This window comes from Capsicum annuum, chromosome 10 (genome assembly GCF_002878395.1).
Source record: "Capsicum annuum cultivar UCD-10X-F1 chromosome 10, UCD10Xv1.1, whole genome shotgun sequence".
NCBI lineage: Eukaryota > Viridiplantae > Streptophyta > Magnoliopsida > Solanales > Solanaceae > Capsicum > Capsicum annuum.
The window spans coordinates 124,126,921-124,147,046 of NC_061120.1; the positions used below are offsets into that span (position 1 = coordinate 124,126,921).

General features: G+C 33.0%; 1 protein-coding gene and 1 long non-coding RNA gene across 3 annotated transcripts in view; one reads left to right on the forward strand and one right to left on the reverse strand.

The window, feature by feature from the left end:
* LOC107845504 (cytochrome c biogenesis protein CCS1, chloroplastic) overlaps positions 1–2,625 on the reverse strand; it is a 9,367-nt gene extending 6,742 nt beyond the window's left edge. The window contains exons 1-3 of the mRNA XM_016689864.2: positions 2,088–2,625; positions 719–938; positions 519–630 (exon numbers count right to left, since the gene is read on the reverse strand). Coding sequence (XP_016545350.2) covers positions 519–630; positions 719–938; positions 2,088–2,484 — 729 coding nt within the window. The 5' untranslated portion in view covers positions 2,485–2,625. The remainder of the gene's footprint in view (positions 1–518; positions 631–718; positions 939–2,087) is intronic.
* A 1,524-nt stretch (positions 2,626–4,149) lies between these two features.
* On the forward strand, positions 4,150–19,919 carry LOC107844956. Of its 2 annotated transcripts, XR_001666645.2 has the most exons (8): positions 4,150–4,864; positions 4,984–9,142; positions 9,225–10,342; positions 10,456–10,529; positions 12,965–13,030; positions 14,377–14,478; positions 14,585–14,938; positions 19,780–19,919. It is a non-coding gene; the product is annotated as an uncharacterized LOC107844956 (long non-coding RNA). The 2 variants fall into 2 exon arrangements; XR_007045850.1 differs by having other exon boundaries at positions 4,984–10,342.
* The last annotated feature ends 207 nt before the right edge of the window (positions 19,920–20,126 follow it).

Consider the following 20,126-nt stretch of genomic DNA (forward strand, 5'->3'; position numbering starts at 1 on the left):
TATCTTGTGTTGTTCTTCTCGTAGTGAGTTTTTTAAATTATATAAAAAACTCACTACGAGAAGAACAACACAAGATAATAAATAACATTGAAAATCTAGAATCAGATATACATTACAGTACAGTTAGGATAAATTATTATACAGAAATTTGTAACTCTGCAATTACTACAGGATAAAATAATAAACCAGACAAATTAATAAATATATCTTACGAAAAGGATAAATCATTAAAAGATATTGAAACAAAATTTAAGAAATATCCACGCACAAAGAAAAATAGATTCATTAGATATATAATAAATCTATTTTATATGTTAGTTAATCGCCTATATCCGCACCCCCTCATAGACAACTTTTTTTAGTTATCTATTAATGTACCTGAGCATTTCTCCTTTTGGTAGAAATGAAATATCTAAAGTCGCCCATTCCTACGACAGACCCTTAAATCTGGACATTTCACTTCTAACCAAGAAAAGAAACAAATCAAAAAGAAAACTAGGAGAATGTTATGTTTATACCTCGTATCCATCTCCCATCAGTATAACCCCCAAGTCTTTAACTGATGCCCTAGGCAGAGTATCCACATATTCTAGCTTACGAATTGTCTCTGCTGATTGTAAGAAAGACCATCTGCAAATTCAGTCAATTTCTTTTAACTCTAGCTTAACTTAGAGAACCTAAGAAGAAAAATGACATCTATGTGGACCCAAAAGCAGACCTTCTTGCTACCTTCACAAGGGGAATCTGTGTTGTGTATGTGCAAGCCATCAAGGATGCTCCTAAAAAAGCCAATGTCCCCAGGAAAACGGGTGATGAGAACATATGATCAAAGCCAAGGGTGAGAACCCATCGCCAGGTGAAAAACCCCAAGGGAGGATGATCTTCAGGAAACTTTTGAAAGTAGTAATCTGGAGCCTCTCCTTGGTCAATGAAAGTTCCTTCAGGGGAACAAATGGAAACAAAACCAATCTCTAGTTATTGCAGAATACTCACATTTAGAGGAACAAATAATAAGAAGTGATCAGGATGATTGATTTATGGTGGAAAAAATAGTTTACAGTCAAATTTAACATTTGAATAAGAACACATATTGAACAATAATTTCACAATACATTACAGACTAATTTATATGGTTTCATGATAATTTTCAGAGGTAAAAGCTTAAATGTATTGCTACGATTTTGAGAAAAAGCTCATAGTTATACAAAAGATGGAATTGGAGTAGTAATGTCTTTTCTTTATATATAATTAAGTGAAATGGACTTGGAATATCACAAGAACAAGATATCTTTTGTGGATTTTGCAGCGATGGTGAGAATTGAGATAGAATGAGAGCTCCAAATTGGAATCTAATAATTCAGAACATGAATGCCTATACTGCAGGTCTGCAGCAAAGCCGCAAAAGTATGCAATTAGAACAGCTACTTGTTATATAAATCATCAAGGATAAGAATGCAGTTGGATAGGTTTATTTTGTACAGAATCAACACCAGTTACATCATAATCATTTGTGCCTCTATGGTTATATGTATATCACACATATTCATGAATTACACTACATTTCTCAATCAATCAATCATTTACTCCTCAATTCCAAATTAGCTGGGATTAGCTATACAATTCCTCTACATATGTTCGACTTTATTTGGGCACATTTCGTTCAATTATGGTAAATAAGTTGTTTTTTAAGGCAAACTAGGATTTCTCGAAATCTCACAGTTATCTTTAAAGTGACATTCAAGTCTCTACCAGAATAACAGATCATATAAAAGTAAACAATTTATCTAGGCATTAACTGTAGCTTTGAGCAAACTATCTAAAGGCTTTTCACACCACATTCACACATATTTACTCGCGGTTTCATTTTACTCGTGTCATGTTGACTTGGTACTCAAAATATTTATTAGAGATTTATTTTACTAAACTAATACTAATTTACTAAACCTTATTAATCATGTTTTCAAAATCTAACTTTGACCACTAATACTTTATGTAGTCGTTTAATAATACGGTTAGTATTAGAAGATAATAACAAAATTCTTTTCATATTAAGAAGTAAGACGTAAAGAAACATTTCAGAAATTTACCTAAGGCCATTAAGGCAGCAACAGCAAACATCTCAGCAATAGCCAAAGGCAAATTAGACAAAACTCCCAACACTTTCCTAGGCAATTTCTTGAATATCCCAAAACCAACACCACTACTCTTTGGCGGCTCCTCTACCTTCCTTCCTACAGACCTTTCTTCTACTTCAACAACTGGTGGCGCTGCACCATCAGAGCCTAGCACTGTTTTTCCCTTGCTGGGTTTCTTCCCTTTAACTGTATTGAGCTTACATGTAACAGTATAAGAAAAAGTGCGTCCTTTGTTGCTGTAAAAACCAAGAATTCGAGAATTGTGGATAAGGGGATAAGGTTTGATGTTTAAGGGAAGAATTTTATTTTGTACATGTGATATTCTAGATGAAATTTTGAGAGTCTCCATTGATTTAGGAAATTGTGTTGGAGTCTTGGGAAAAGAAATGCAGGGCAGAAGGTTTGCTTCACTCCATGTAAGGAGTGACAAGCAGGTTCGTTCGTTTATCCTCAAGCTTAAAAAGGGTACTTGAACTATCTTTAAAGTAGATTTTTTTCCTCATATATGCCTTCTCGTCCAAAAATAAATATTCTCTGTTTCCAAAAAAAAATAATATTGTTTGATTGGATATAGAGTTTTGAAGGAAAAAAATTGAATCTCTATTAAATTAAAGATATGTTAAATATATTAAAATAATTTTAATATTATAATTTTAAACATGTCATTTGAAAATTTAAAATTTCAAAGAAAATATAGAGATAAGAGACAATATCAACTATCTTTATTTATAATGTTCACAGGAAAGAGAGTAAATTTTCTAACTGTTCACTTGTTAGATATTCAATTTTGACCTCTCAATTTATCTCCTAGACTGTTATTTTATTAAATTTAATATTAATTTTTTATATATATTATTTTAGTATCAAATGAATATACATATTCTAAGTTGCTATTTTATCAAATTTAATATTAATATTTTTTTTACATTTTATTTGAGCATCAAATGAATATACTTGTTGCATTCATAATTTTAATATATACAATTTAACATATCATTAATTTTATAATTTTACTAATGTAAATATAACTTTTTACATACTTATTAATATTTACTAAATTATTTATGCAAATACATAATTATTTATTATTATTATTATTATTATTATTATTATTATTATTATTATTATTATTATTATTATTATTATTATTATTATTATTATTATTACAACAACAACAACAACAACAACAACAACAACAACAAATTCAATGTATTCCCACAAAGTGGGATTTGGGGAGGGTAAAATGTACGCAGTTCATACTGCTACCTCCAAAGAAGTAGAGAGGTTGTTTCCGATAGACCCCCGGCTCAAGATAAAGAACAGTAAATAAGGTCGTAATGAAACATGAAGCATGATGGATGACATAACAGAAATAAGGAATAAGAAATAAAAAAAATAGAAATCAGAGCAATACGAAATAAGAGAAATAAGAGCAATACGAAATAAGAAATAAGAAATACGACACTCACCTAGTAGTAACATACACTCACAGACCAAAGACACCCACCATACCCAAACTCTCCTAGCTAGAGGCTCCTACTTATGGACACAGTCCTAGAATTACTAACCCGGCTACACAAGAGCTCTTGTAACTACTTGCTACAACCCATACACTTACATTAGCCTTCTACCCTTATTCGCGACCTCCACATTTTCCTATCTAGGGTTATGTTCTCAGTAAGTTGTAGCTGCTCTATGTAATATCTAATCACATCTCTCCAATATTTCTTCGGCCTACCTCTACTCCTCCTGAAGCTATCCAAAGCTAGCCTTTCACACCTACGAATTGAGGCATCCGCGCCCTTTCTCATCACATGCCTGTACGCCCCAAATTTGGTTATAAAAATATAAAGTACCTCGTTACTTCCTTCTTTCTAATTTTATATGTCACTCTTTTAAAAGTATCAAAGACTTGACAACTTTTACTACTATAGTAAATTATCCACATGCTTTAATACAATCTTTATATTATACATATGTATTGTAGCTTTACATGTTTTTTAAATTCTTTAGTATTTTATTTTATTGCTCTTGAATAAGTTTCTTTAAGAATTTCTTTCATCTTGTCTTAAGGCATTTAAAATAGTCGATCATAAAAATGAAATAGGAGTAACATTGCATTGGGTCCATTTCATCCTTGTCATACCCGATCCCCCCCATGCCACCTCTCTCTCACTCTCTCTTAATTTTAACTTTATGTGTTGTTAATTTATTTATTTTTTACATTAAATTTACTACCAAGTTAAGGTGACAGATATATTACTAACAAGTTTTGCATGATTTTTAGTTTATCCTTACTTTGACTTAAGTTCAATTTACAACAAATGGGTACAATTGCTGGGTTTAGTTTAACCCCTGCAAAATTATATTAAATGTGGGGGTTGAAAATGTGCCACTAAAAATTATATAATTTGCGGGGGTTTTAACCCCTGCTATACATCAAAAAATACCACTAAAAATTATATAATTAGTGGAGGTTTTAACCCCCGCTATACATTCAAAAGAATACCGCTAAAATATTATATAATTTGCGGGGGGTTTAACCCCCGCTATACAAAAAAAAAACTATGAACTGCTATGATATTTACCTCTTTTTACCCCAAAAAACATTTCTACCTCTTATTTTTCCCCAATTAGAGAGAGGTGCCCCGACCATTGCTGCACAGTAAGAGGTCTTCGGTCGGCCATTTCCTTTCTAGCTCTGATTGATCCTTAGCCATTCCTACACAGTGAGTTCTCTTTTTTCAATTTAAGAAATTTCATATCAAACATGCTCAATTGGTAGAGATTTCCCAAAATTTCCTATGAGGCAGTACTGATAATAACTTTGTTTATGTGGCTTGTACAGCTCTAGCTCCGATATTGAAAGATTCTGTGACTCGTACAACTCCGGCTCCGGCACCGACTTCCTCGCCTTTTATCTCTCTGTAAGCAACAATTAATGCATATTTTTGTTCATTATTACTTGTACTTGAAGTTGTGAACTTGTAGTTACTTGCATTTGAAGTTGTAAACTTATAGTTTTTTGGAGACTATTTGAACATTGGTGATTTTATGAATATTGCATTTTTTTATCTTGATTTTATGTCTATTTTGTTCATTATTAGGTGCATTTGAAGTTGTCAACTTGTACTTCTTTTTTTCTCTGGAGATTGTTTGAATACATTGGGGATTTTTATGTCTATTTTTTTCATTATTAAGTGCATTTGAAGTTGCAGACTTGTAGTTCTTTATCAGTAGCTTCATCTTTTTATGTGTTATTAGACTTAAGAATTTATGTGTCCTGTAACACATTGCTAGTTTTAATCCTTACATATTTTGATTTGATTACCATAGCGAGAGCAAATATTAACCGATCGTTACCTGTTTTTCACGCATAAGTTGATAGAATGATACAATTGTTACTAAATAGAAAATGAAAAGATAGAAAATAGAATACATTCCCTTTCTATGGGATTGTACTAGCTTATGATTTTTTATCTACAGACGACAAAAGCAACATTTCTTTTTATGTTGTATGATGAAAAAATCGACGGTCTCCTCATTTCATATGAATTGAGTGATTTAGAAATGTTGAACTGGTCTTTTATTCGCGTTAGTGTTTCTATGTGTGACAAAAACTATTCAGAAAGACAGTTTTTGCTTATTCAAAATAGTTTTTTGTGCTTAATATAACTATTCTATCGATCTTGTCATTATGTAGTTATAGTCTTAATAACTGCTAACCACCTCGCTGGAGGATGAGACATCCAATAAAGGAAGTCGACAAAAGTTTTTTATTACAAAGATGACCGAATTAATCACTTATCTGATGTGTTTGGCTGCAACACTTGAGAAATCCTTCATATTACTCTCTTTTAACAAGAACACAAAGTTGGCCTGTCCACTAGTTAAGGCATTACTTAAAGTAGGACTTTCACTTTGGGGACAATGACCATGTATACCAATATTTCCATTCTTGAACTTAGTAAATAATATCTGTATATCATAACATTACCCTAGTTGTATTGCCTCATTTGACATTGTTATTTACTCTGTTATTCAATCACTAGGTTTTGAATTGTGTGGTATTAGTCTGGGGATTTTTAAATTACCAAATAAATAGATGTGCAGGTTCTACTTTTAAGGGAGAAGATTTTCCATCATTATTAATTGATTATGGTCGTTGAATTTGTTTTCTATGTTTGTAAAGTTAGTTGAGTTGTGGAAAAATTAACCCAGACATCATAATTATATGTTAGAGTAATTTTTCATAAGATATTTTGTTATGTATGTTCTTTGTTAGAGTTCATTAATTTATTTATTTTCTATTGCATTTACTTTTCTTCTTTATGAAATCTTATAGGTAATGTTTAGCATATTCATCAAATTCTTTAATGGATAGATCTTCGACTGGAATGCAAAGAAGCACACCAGAGTATTTGCCTGGCTTGAATTAGTTTCTAGATTTTGCATTTACCAATGGAGCTATATGAGAGAAAATAAAGTGCCCATGTCCTATATGTGGTTTTAAAAAGTGGCAAACAAAAAAAGTGGTGTTTCACCATTTGATGAATAAGGATTTCCCTAAAAATTACGTCACTTGGGTTGTACATGGGGAAATAAACGTTTTGCCTAATTCCAGAAACATAGAGGTTTTTGACAATCCTATTGAATTATTGATTAATGAAGCATTGGGGGTTTAAGGCATGAGGCTATTGATGTATGCCCGTCACAAGTAGTGGGAGAAGAAGAAACTTTACATGATTTGTCTGGTTCAAATAACAAAGATTATTTTAAATTTCTTAAAGATGGGAGTGAAGATTTGTATGAAGGATCAAAGTACTCAAAGTTGGAATATTTGTTAAAGCTTTATCACATAAAGTGTTTGTATGGATTAAGTGATAAGGGAATGACTATGCTGCTAGATCTACTTAGGGATGCATTTAAACTTACAAAGATCCATATATCTTTTTATGAGGCTAAGAAAATCATCAACAAGTTGTGTCTTGATTATATCAAGATAGATGCTTGCCCAAATGATTGTATATTGTACTGGGAAGATGATGTTAATGCAAAATCATGTAAGTATTGTCACAATTCTAGATGGAAGCTCGAGAAGGATAGCAATTTTGATCATGCTCCTAGTACAAGTAAGAAACAAAAGAAGAAGCAAAAAAAGCTTGCAAAAGCTTACAAAGATTGTTTATGTGCTCTAAAACTGCAGAGCATATGAGATGGTATGCAGAGGATGATAATAAAGATGGAATCTTAAGGCACCCTCGAGATGGTGAAGCATGGAAAAGGCTTGATAGTAATTATCCTAAATTTGCTTCTGATCCTTTAAATGTTCGATTAGGACTAGCTAGTGATGGTTTCAATCCTTTTGGATCGATGAGTACTAACTACAATATTTGGCCAGAGGTTTTGTTTCCATACAATCTTCTTCCTTGGTTTTGTATGAAGCAATCAAATTTTATCCTCTCAATGATCATTCCAGGTCCACGTACAGTAGGGAATAACATAGATGTATATCTACAACCACTTATTAAGGAGTTGAATGAGTTGTGGAGTGCAGGTGTAGATACTTTTTATTCATCAAAGAATGAAATGTTCAAAATGTAAGCAACTCTTTTGTGGACAATTAGTGATATTCTGGACTTGATATCTTATCTGGTTGGAACATGCATACTGGTCTTGCATATCCTTCTTGTAATTTAGATGCAAAAACTTATCGACTTCGTCATAGTAGAAAGTGGTATTTTATTAGCCACCATAGATTCTTCGAAAGAAATCATAAATTTAGATTGATGAGACATCATTTTGATGGAAATATGGAAGAGTGAACCCTTCAAAAAAGTTATCTGGGTCAAAAATTTTCCAACGGGTGAAAGGTATCAATGTCACATTTGGAAGACAATCATAGTTGCAGAATAGAAAAAGGAAAAAGAATGTTGGGGAAGATGCAACTCAACAATGGAAGAAGAAAAGTATATTCTTTGATCTTCTATTTTAGGAGTTTAATCTATTGCCCCATAATTTAGATCCGATGAATATTGAAAAGAATGTGTTTGGCAATGTTATATACACATTGTTAGATGATAAAGAAAAGTCAAAAGATCATGTTAAGGCCCGAAGAGATCTACAAGATATGGGCATAAGGCGTGATCTTTGGGTCAATGAGAATAATGAGTGTAAACTTGTTGCATTTGCAATTCCAAAGAACAAGAAAGTGGCCTTTCTCAAGACTTTAAAGAATATCTCAGTGCCGGATGGTTATTCAAGTAATATATCTCATCGTATTGATTTGGATCAAAAAAAATTTTAGATTAAAAAGCCATTATTATCATATTCTTATGCAAAAGTTGTTACCCATAGCAATTCATAATGTGCTTCCAAGATAGGTTGTTGTAACTTTGGTTGAGTTTTCTTCCCTTTTCAGGCAACTTTGTTTGAAAAGTTTAAGTCTTGTAGACTTAGACAAGCTACAAAATCAAATTGTGGAAACTCTTTGCCATTTAGAGATTTTATTTCTCCATCATTTTTTACTATAATGATTCATCTAACTGTTCATTTAGTTAATGAGGTAAAAAAAAGTGGCCTGGTACATTATCGTTGAATGTATTCAGTTGAAAGGTAAGATATTCGTTATTCAAAATCATTTTAGTTTATTTTGCAGTAGTATTTCAACATAAATGCTTCATCTTACACATTAATATTTTTGGGTATAGATTGTTGGGCCATTTCAAGTCCCTTGCAGGGAACAAATCACAAGCAGAAGGTTCCATAGTTGAAGAATCTCTTACTCTTTATTCTTATTATTTTGAGGAAATTGAGTCAAGGTTAAATCGACCTAAATGTGTAAATAATAAACCAAGACAAAATGAGGCTTCTGAAAAGTCAAGTATGTTCCCTCAACAAGGTAAGCATGTTGGAGGCTTTATAACAAAATCGCTGGCTCATTTGGAGAAAACACTAGATCATCGATATGTGTTACTTAATTGTGCAGCTGTGAAGCCATTTATTGAGTAAGAAAATCTACATTGATTTGATTTGTAAGATATGTTTTGAGAAATTAGATTAAAATTGCTAATTATAATGCCTTTATAGTGAATTTAGAGATTACATCAAAAGAAGTACAAGAGGCAAAGAGTTTCAGCAACAGAGGTAAAGAGAAGAGTTAGTAAAGAGTTCACTGATTGGTTTCCTAAGCGAGTGAATGAATGATATTAGAATGTTTTTTTCATATAACTTTCTTATTTCAATTTATAATTTCTAATATAAGTGTTTTATATGTTTTGATTATGAATCCAAATATAGCAGATACTATCTCTGATAAGATGAAGTTGTTAGCACAAGGTCCAACCCAAAATGCAAGAAAATTCAATGCTTATAATATTAATGGATTCAAATTCCTAACTTTGTCTAGAGAACAAGGATTAAAAACTCAAAATAGTGGAGTTTTTCTTGTCTCTAACACTTCTTGTGTTGCATCTAGTGCAGATAGACATGCAACATAAGTAGACTTGCCATATTATGTAAAGTTGGAAGATATTATTGAGCTTAATTATTATGGCTAATTTAGGGTTGTTTTTTTAAATGCTAGTGGGTTGATACTACCCAGAATAGAGGGTTTAAAATAAATACTTGGAAGTTTAATTTTGACAACTTTTTCAAATTGATTCATACCAATGATCGTGTGGATGATGACGCATATATTGAAGCATCACAAGCAAATATGGTCTACTATATTGATGATAAAAATGATAAAGAATGAAGTTTGGCTGTACATCTAAATCCAAGAGATTTGCTTGACATGGGAGAGGTTGATGAAGAGGAAATATATGAGACTGAGCCATACCAACAACAAGAATTTGGACTATTTTTTATGTTGATTACGAGAATGTCCAAATTACAATAGAGGTGTATATGACTAAATAGATATATCATTTTTTTCTAGTTTTCTTTGGCACTTTATTTTTCTCGCTTGATTAGTGTTTTTTTTCAAGACTTTCTATTTTTTGGCTATGAAAGTTATCATTGTTCTTTATATAATTCTTGATCTTTCTCATTTATAACTAGAGAATAGTTGTAGTCACTTGTGGGGAGTAGTGTGTGTATCTTCCTGGTATGTTAGGTGGTTTCTTATCTCAAGGCAAAAAACTGAAGGACAAGAACTGACTGGGGGTCTTGGTTGTACTGTTCACAGAAACTTCTTTGGGAGCCAGGTAACGGATTGGTTTTCTCATTTTGATTAGGCAGATACATTTATTTTGTTTCTCCATTCTTGTGTTTAATATTGAAAATATCTTCTGGTATGTTATGTGGTTTCTTATCTCAGGGCAAAAAGCTGGAGGACAGGAACTGATTGGGGGTCTTGATTGTACTATTCATAAAAACTTCTTTGGGATCCAGGTAACGGAGTAATTTTCTCGATTGGGGGTTTTGATTGTACTATTCACAAAATATATTATGCTCATTTATTCTATAATGAGTGAGTTGCAAAATTGTTCCTATAATTAAACTCAATGTATGTGTTTTTATGGGTAAACCTTTGGGAGAGAAAGTATTAGATTTCTTGATTGCAATCTTGTAGACAAAACTTTGGATATAATCTTGTATATTACAGTACAACATGCAATTGGTCTGAACTCTTTGATTGTTATTGGATTAGGTGTCTTAGTACCAACTTAATGGTTGCGCAATTAGTTGCTCTATGAAATTTTTCCATAACAAAAAAAGTCCTTAACTGCCTGAACAATGACTCCTTTAATAATTTTCCATGCTTTCTTGAAGAAATGGGCACTATACCCATCCACACCAGCTGCTTTCTCATACCCAATAGCCCATAAAACATCCAGTATTTCTTGTTCAGTAACATCTTCGATGAGCTGTAATTTCTATGCCTGGAATAACTAAGGTCCATTCTACATCACAATCATTGTCTATAACTGGTAGAGTGCTAACAGCAGACCCATGAGATTTTTTTAGAACATGAGTACTTCTTTCTTGATGTTTTTAGGAGTTTTTAGCACCATCAAGTGAAATGAGTTCACATATTTGTTTCCTTTGGCTTCTTTCCTTCACTATAATAGAGAAGTATTTAGTATTTGCATCTTACCATATATTACTGGATTTTTCCTGAGAAGGTAAGTAAGTAAAAGTTTTATTGGCTTATTGTAGAATTTAGATGAGCACTAAGACTGCAAAGATCAGTTAAAGAAGAAGGATTACAAGTACCGAAAAGATTTTAGCTGATAAGCTAATAAAATCTACCAATGACTCTTCTCTATATAACCATATAATTCTTGATTTTAATACCCTCTACCTATGTTTGGGTGTGCATTGCTTTCTCATAGGTTGCTTATTTTTCTCTTCTGGCCCAGTTATTGTCACATTGGAGTAATCCAAGAAGTAGATGTTTATTTTGCATTGTCCCCCGTTGTATGAAGTTATTTTTCCGTCATAACTTATTTAAGTTATTTCCTTTGCTTCAGTTATTGTATTATTTTCCATTGCTAGTCTTCTCTTCTTTGTTGTTTTCAGCATGTCTTTTTCACTATATATTTGTTTTATATACTAGTTTATTTATATGTTTTACCTGGGATAAGGGTCTATCGGAAACAATCTCTCTACCCATACAAGGTAGGGGTAAGGCTGCATATAAACCACCTTTCCCAGACCCCACTTTTGGGATTATACTGGTATGTTATTGTAAATAACTTATTTTAGCCAATGACAAAGGATCTGTAGGGTTGTGTTCTTTGTTCAGCTGTTCTGTACTGCACACTATAGATTGTGGTCTCTAATTAATGAGAAGGGAAAAAAGAAAGAGAAAAAGCGCAAGAAAAAAAAGAGCATATGCTCTCCCACAGGCCAAGTATTGACAGAAGGCATGAAAGGGTTTTACTTTTTAGCATCACGTTGCTCTTTCTATTTTATTTACTTCTCCAGCAAACAGTTTGTATCGGTCATGAAAACACTGATACAGATACCCGATTCACATTCCTACAAACAGTTTGAATAGTAGCTTGAATAAGTTAAAGATCACTTTTGTCCTTAACAAATCTTCTGTGTAACACCTTTGTATTGTTCAGTTTTCAAGAACTTTAGTATAGGTCTGAGAGCTTTAAGTTTAGCCCAAATTATTTTCATAACTCTACCTTCATATCTCTTCTTCTATACACCTTCTTTTAGAGCAAGAAAACTAGGATGATTAGTCCATAAATTAAAAGATTTGAAAGGGATTCTTGGAGTCCTGATAGTCTGATGAATAGTAAAAAGCACGGGTGAATGATCAGAAATAGCAGGCAGCTCATACTCAGTGTAAAGGTGTCTCACTGCAACATCCACAAATTATTGCCAAAAGTTCTATCTAGTCTACTGCATATTCTATTAATTCCATGTTGCTTGTTACACCAAGTGTAAAATTCTCCTTTCTATGTTAGTTTGTTAAGCATCAAAGTCTGTGTACAGTCATTAAAACTCTATAACTTTAGCATTTGTTACAGATCTTGATTGTACTATTGATAAAAACTTCTTTGGGATCCAGGTAACAGAGTGGTTTTCTCAATTGGGGGTCTTAATTGTACTTTTCACAAAATATGTTATGCTTGTTTATTCTATGATGAGTGAGTTGCAATATGTCAGTGTAGAGGTGTGACAAAACTCCATTATGGTGTCACAGACCAAATATAATTGTAGTCAAAAGCCAAATATTGTAATTGTTGCTTATAATTATTTGATTAATGTGCTTTAGTGAAGTCTACTGTAGTTGTGTTATAGTGTTACTACTGTGAGGTGTAACTTCCTAGATGTTATCTTACTAAACACTACATTGTTTAATGCAGATATGCCAAGGTTCAAGCAGTTGTAGAAAAAGCAAAAACTAGGTTCGTCGGTGTCTACATCATAAGGTACTGACCAACACTTTCTTTTCTGGACAAGATAAATCTGTCTTCGCCAATTCAACATGCACCACAACTATCTCGACTAGTTTATTCAGCATCCCATCCAGCTCCTATAGACTAGGACACTCCACATCCGGGTCTGACAATTTTCCTTGAATCACAACCATCTCTATCAGTTCATGTGACATCACATACATCTCCTGTTTATCAGGACTCATTACAACCATATCCTATTGGTCGGGACTCATCATAGTCATTTTCTATTGGTCGGGACTGATCACAGCCATCTCCTGCTGGTCGTGAATCATCACATCCATATTCGGTTGGTTAGGACTCATCACAGTCATCTTAATCAGTTCACTCTACATCACATCTGGGTCAAACAAATTAGGACTCATCACAGTCATCTCGATCAATTCATTCTACATCATATTCGACTCCAGTAAATTAAGACTCATCACAAACGGCTCCAACAGATGAGGCTGCACCCTAAAATCATTCTAGACATGAATCAAATATGCACTGGGTTGTAGACACAATAGGTCAATACTTCATACTATCAATACATATTTAACAGACCTTTCTAAGCCAATATAATGTCTCTGATAGCTTCGCCCAATCTTTTTCCTTATAATAGATTCAAGAAATCATGTCAAGAATATCAAAGAAAAAGCTAAAAAAGTACTGAATTTAATAGGTGAAGAGCCTATCATGGTTAAGTTTGATGTTTATAATGAACCATCTGGGGAAGCACGCAGCCTACTTTTGCGCTTTTGTGAAATATTAGCGTGTGATTGCTCTTTATTTCTAATTAACTTTGAGAAATGGTCGAGTTTACCTATGATATACTTTAACCGCGTCTTTGAATTTGAAAAGCTAGCCAATATTTTCATTTTGAAGTCCAAATTCTTCTTTGACACAACCGAATCAATTGGTCGATGACATGTATATTTATCTATTGAAAAAAGTGGGCTGCAAATAAGATTAACATGTAGAATGAAGTTGATGATCCACTTAAAAGTAAAGCTCAGATTATGGATAAGGTGTCGGATGGGATCCCATCGGATTAATGGATTTCTTTTATTGAATATAATTTTAAAGAATAAATAAAGGTATTTATGTAAATGAATTTATTTATAGTTGTATAATTATTATTTTCTAATTGAGGTTTAAATATATTTTTATAAGAAAATGTGTCAAAGGAACCATGAAAATCGAAAGAAATAGACAATTCTACACATTGTGGCTCTAAAGCCAATACTACAAGAAGGCCTGAAATTATGAGTGAATTAACCCCGAATGTAATTATTCCTAACTAGTAAATTATTTTGTTTATGTTTTTTAATTTATAGATTTTCGAGACTGGACAATGGCCTGTACGAGCACAAATGTACGTTGCTACTTATAAGAATCAAGATGGAGTATATTTCAATAAAGCGACAAAAGAAATATGTGTGAGTTATACTTATGTGCCATAGACTCTTGTCGAGTAATTAACCATGGTATGTCAAATAAATTTCTATTTTTAATTTATTTTGACAAAAATTTTTCTATATGTAGGAAAAAATTGAGTTAGCTTTGAGCCAAAGCGCCATAGATGAGTCTTAAGTTTTGCCAAATGATGTCATTAGTAAGGTGCTAGGGCCAAAGCACTCTAGAAGGGTGAGATTCTTGGGATTATGAGTTGTTCCTAGTAGAGTTTTTAAACAAGATGGACCTCATTTTGGTGGTATAAGTGCTTCGAGTAGTGGAGGTTCTTGTTCATTCCAATGTTGAGAAAACTTTGCTCAAATGATGAATTCTCACAATCAGATAATGACTGCTTTGAAGGCATATATGATAATGAAAGAAGGAATGATACCGAAACAATTTGAGGGCCTCTTTGACTCTCCTTCAATGGTTTCTACCACAACAGTATGTAAAGTTCTCTTTACTTTTTTTTTCCAATTGAATCGGTTGTGAAAATTTTTTGTAATTTTATGTTGTTTACTTCATTGTTTGCCTTAATTAGTCCAAACTCTTTACACAATTCATCAGTATATAATTCTTTCTTTCACAGTCAAATTACACCAAGTCAGGTATAGACATAGAATGTTTTTGCCATAACACAACAATATTGAATGTTCTCTTTTGTCACCAGATGCATTCTATGTTTTTTAGGCCATTCCTAGTGTGTTAATTCTAATTTTGCGACTGTTTCATGCTCGTGTACTCTATTGTGTTCAAATTACTTAACAGGTAGTTATTATCTACATAGAGAATAAATAAGTAGATATTGAAAATGAGTTGTGATTTTGGGCATTGATATCATAAGAAAGATTGAAGATTTAATACTGACCTAAGCTTAAACACCTGGTTTTGCATGTAGAGAACTTAAGTGAAAAAAAAAGTCTTTAGGCTTATGACAAATATATGTGAGTGTGTGCCATGTGGTGAGTGGTATCTTGAACTTTTCATTGACTGGTAAGGGGAAAGCAGTGCCTAGAAGTAGAAATCATTAAATCAATAGTATCCGATCTCAATATTATGCTTATATAATGCCCTGAGTCTGTATCTCGAATGCTACAAGGTGCTCATAATTCCGAAGAAACACAAGCTAACCCATGACTGGTACCTACTACAATAACTAAATAATAATACTGTATTCTACGAAAATTAGGAAAAAGATATGCCATAAGGTTCAATACTGTAATAAAACTGAATACGGTATAACAAATACCAAATTTGATACATCTGTCTAAAAATACTCTAGTCTGAAAAAGCCTCTAAATTGTTTGAGATATGGAGTTAATGGAACAAGTCCTCAACTAACTCCGAACTACTAAAGTAAGGTGAACTACTAAAATAATCATCATATCCTCGAACTAAGAGGACTCACCACTAACTCTGTCAGTTGGATATCTGAACTACTAAGTATCATCGGGAGACCGCACGTCTGAACCTATGATATAAAATGTCATAACATAAAAGAAAGGTATGCATCAGTACTTTAAATGTACTGGTATGCAAAGTGAGGTAGGCTGAAATGCATGGGTTCATATGCATGAACAATACTGACTGAATGACATGAATATAACTGAATGAGAGTACATGCATGAATACGTATATTGTAACTAAGATCGTGATAACACTAGATACTGAGTTGTAAATTATTGATTTATTGATATCTAAGTTTACTGATACTGTGTAGCTGATAACTGAGTGACTGTATCTGACAGTCTTGATCCTGTGGAACTATACTGAGTTTCGTACTAAACTGAGTGACTATATTTGATAGTCTTGAGTCTATAAAACTGAACTGAGTTCTATTCTGAGACTGGAACTAAAACTGAGACTGTGGGAGGTAATCATCTAATCGACATTCCCCTTTTTGAATATATTGGGGTCCAACCTATAACCCCAGTTGGAAGGGTATCAGTACCGTACCACAGGTAAAGACAACTATGAGTTAACCCTCTCTGACAGGAATCTCTTTTGTCAACCCTCGCTGGCAGAAAAACTCGTACAAGATATATCAACCCTACTCTGGTAGGAGGATATCTCAACCTACGCTGGCTGTATAGTTCTGTAACACAGGGATTGCTACTAAGGGTCAAACTCTCTGCTAGCAGGAATGCCCCCATCCCTGGGTTAACTCGGTGCTGAATCCTACTCCCAACTAAATAGACACTAAACTGATTTCTAGTTCATACTAGGCTTGACTAAACTGTTACTGATTATACTGTCTAACTAAACTAAACTGAGTTCACTGAGTTCCGTTGACTAATGGAATACTACTGAATTTTGTTAATTGGCTGAATTTACTGAGGCCTGAACTGAATATTGAACTAGACTGTACTGATACTGAGTCTACTGAGCTTTTCTTGAGTTTTGTAACTGACTGAGAGTACTACTGATCATGACATAACTGATACTATCCTAAGACTAACCATGGCTCTAGGTAATCAGCTAAATTATCGAGTATTAAATACCCTCAAGACTCGATACCATAAATTATAAGACACAACACAATCTTGAAACATGATAAATAACTACTTGATCATCATTCATTCATTGGGACATTCTATTAAACACTTACATGACATAAACTTAAATACATGCTAACATGATATAATTTCATTATTTAATTCTCATGAACAACTCATCAAATACTTGGGAGGCATTGTATATGCACATAGTACTAATCAACACATGAACATCACAATTTTAAGGCTTTAAATTGAAGTCATATGATAGTACATGCATAATAGTTGTTTTTATATAAATCTTACACTTAGTCATGGAATAGAAATCCAATCAACATTATCATGAATATACTTGAATCTAAATCATGGCAAACATGAAATCAAGCTACTTGAAGTTTAAAAGAGTTTCTTGGACTCCAAGGGTGGAAGGAACCCTTGAATGAACACTTGACACACCTTGGTTGCTAAATTCTTGAAGAAAAATGGTGAAACCTTAAGCTTTGGCTTTGAAATTAAATCACCTAGGGTTCTTATTCTTAAGCAATTTGAGAGAAAGAGTGTATTTTGATCAATGAAGGTTGAATCTCGTGTTTAGGGATGAATAGGGGTGGGAAATACCCAAATACCCCCAAAGGATATGACTTTTAATGATTGAAAACCAGACTGTTGACACGTAGAAGATGCACTACGTCGTTGACATAGACGCGTAGCCAACTAACTACATTGTGTCTGTGTTGATTCACTGGAAATTGCAACTGGAAGCCAAGTAAAAATATTAACCGATGCGATGGATGATGCGCCACGTCGAGATCACGTTGATACACTATTTTGGGTTCCCAGACATGTGTCAAACGAGGTCCAAAAAATAAAAAAATCATTCAGGAACATCTACTTACATTCCTGATTATGATTCAACCTAAAGATTGATACTCTAAGGTCATAAGATTCGTAAAATAGAGTTGCCAACTTACGAAGGCCAAAATAATAATAAGTCTGAATACTTAGCTAGAATTTTTCTAAGTCTTGAACCCCTTAGCAAACTTAAAAGACTGAGTTGAGCTTAGGATTTTATGGGTTCTTACAACTTATCACTCCCTAAGGAATAGTTAGGGTTTATTGGAGGCTCTGCCGAATCGAAGTAGATAATTTTATTGCCTATATAAAAATTTTAATAAGGATAAAGCTGTTGATAGTCATAGCCATTTTCAATAGATAAATCTCTGTCTATGTGCCATGTGGTGAGTCGTATCTTGAATTTTTCATTGACTGGTAAGGGGAAAGAAGCACTAGGAAGTAGAAATCATTAAATCAATAGTATCTGCTCTCAACATTATGATTATCACTCCCTAGGGAATGGTTTAGGTTGATTGGAGTCTATGCCTAACTAAAGTAGATAATTTGATTACCTAGATAAAGCTGTTGGTAGTCATAGCCAACTTCAGGTCCCTCTCTTGCTATAAAATGGTCTAGTTTTAAGAATTATATTCAGTTTTTGGAAATAGCCTGCAATTAGATAAGTGGAAAACAATTTCTATATGTTACTTTGGCTTGTATGGTTATGGTCTTGTGGCTTTTAGTATGAGTGAAAAGCTGATATTTTGCCATATTGCTTCCTTTTGATGGCTTCACTCTAGCTTGTGTTTGAAGCTTTATTTTTGGGTTTTTCCCTATAGTTTTGAGTGTTAATCAGCAGGGCATTATTCCACTATGATATAGCTAAGGTAGTTCTATAAGATGAAAGACTGTTTTACATTTTTCAATTGAAATATGTTTTAGATGACCTCTAGTGATGGTGATGTCCCTGGTTTGGTCTAGTTGGACTAAACCAGGCTTGTCATATCCATGTGGACAAAATTCTATTGTTAATAGTTAGTTTTTCTTTTGTATTTGTTGATTAGCTTAACAAACTAAGGCCATCTAATTTATTTACTACATCTTAAAGGAAAAAGAAAAAAGAATCAACGCGCTGCTTGTATCTAGACGACTCCTTTAGGTAAGAGTTTGCTCATTATTAAATGTGTTTTTATATTTTTTTGATGAAGTGTGTAGTTGTGTGGCATTGGGGTCTGTAGGTGCCTCTGTATATACACCTTGTTTGTTAGTAAATGGATGATGTAGGAGAAAGTAACACATGATATGCTTTGATTTAGTTGATTAATTATTTTCTTGTTTAAGGTGTAACTTTATACAATTGAAAAGAAAAGGTATGCGTGAAATAATGTCGGACAAGGGAGAGGGTGTTAAATTTTTCCACTTCTAACTTCATAGGATATGTACTATAATTGCATCTTGTTTATAGTATTATTAGATATGCAGATTTCTATCGTATCTTGTTCTTTTACTATTCCTTGTCTAGATTGCTTTATTTTGAGCTGGGAATCTATCGAAAATAGCCTCTATATCTCACATTTGAGGTAGTGGTATGGACTGCATACACTTACCCTTCCCAGACCCCTCTTGGTAGGAATATACTGGGTATGTTGTTGTTGCAAGTATAGATATAGACATAACACATAAAATAATAAAATAATGGTCGTAGTCTGAATCTTCTCAGTGATTTGTGTACTACCTGTTAATTGTTCCATTGCATGCCTATTTAGTAAGTAATCTAGTAATAACTCTCTATAATGTCACCTCATTATGATGGCATTTCACTATAGAGGCTTGATTTTCTCTGGAACTTTGGAAAATTTTCCAACATGGTGTTAAAGCATGATGTTCACGATAACCTGTTGTTTATAATGACTAAAAGTTTATCGATTGATTTTTATACATTGCATTTTTACGTAGCCAAGTGATGCGGCTAGTGGACCCATTTCGCCCATGGATACAAGGAGGTCACGTAATGATAATGATCCTAATGACATTCTTTGATTTCATTGCATTTGTCTTGGATATTCAATTATGATGATGTAATTGTATGGTTGGAGTGAATCTTAGAATATTTGGTTTTGTGTTTAAATTTGATTTTGGAGTTTGAAGATTCTAGTTAATGTTGAAAATTTAGAATTTGAAGATGTTAATGTTGAAACTTTAATTTTGAAGTTTAATGTTCAATGTATTTTTGATATTCTTGTGAATTACAATGTTTAATTACTCATGTTGTATTAATGATATATTAATTGAATAAATATTGG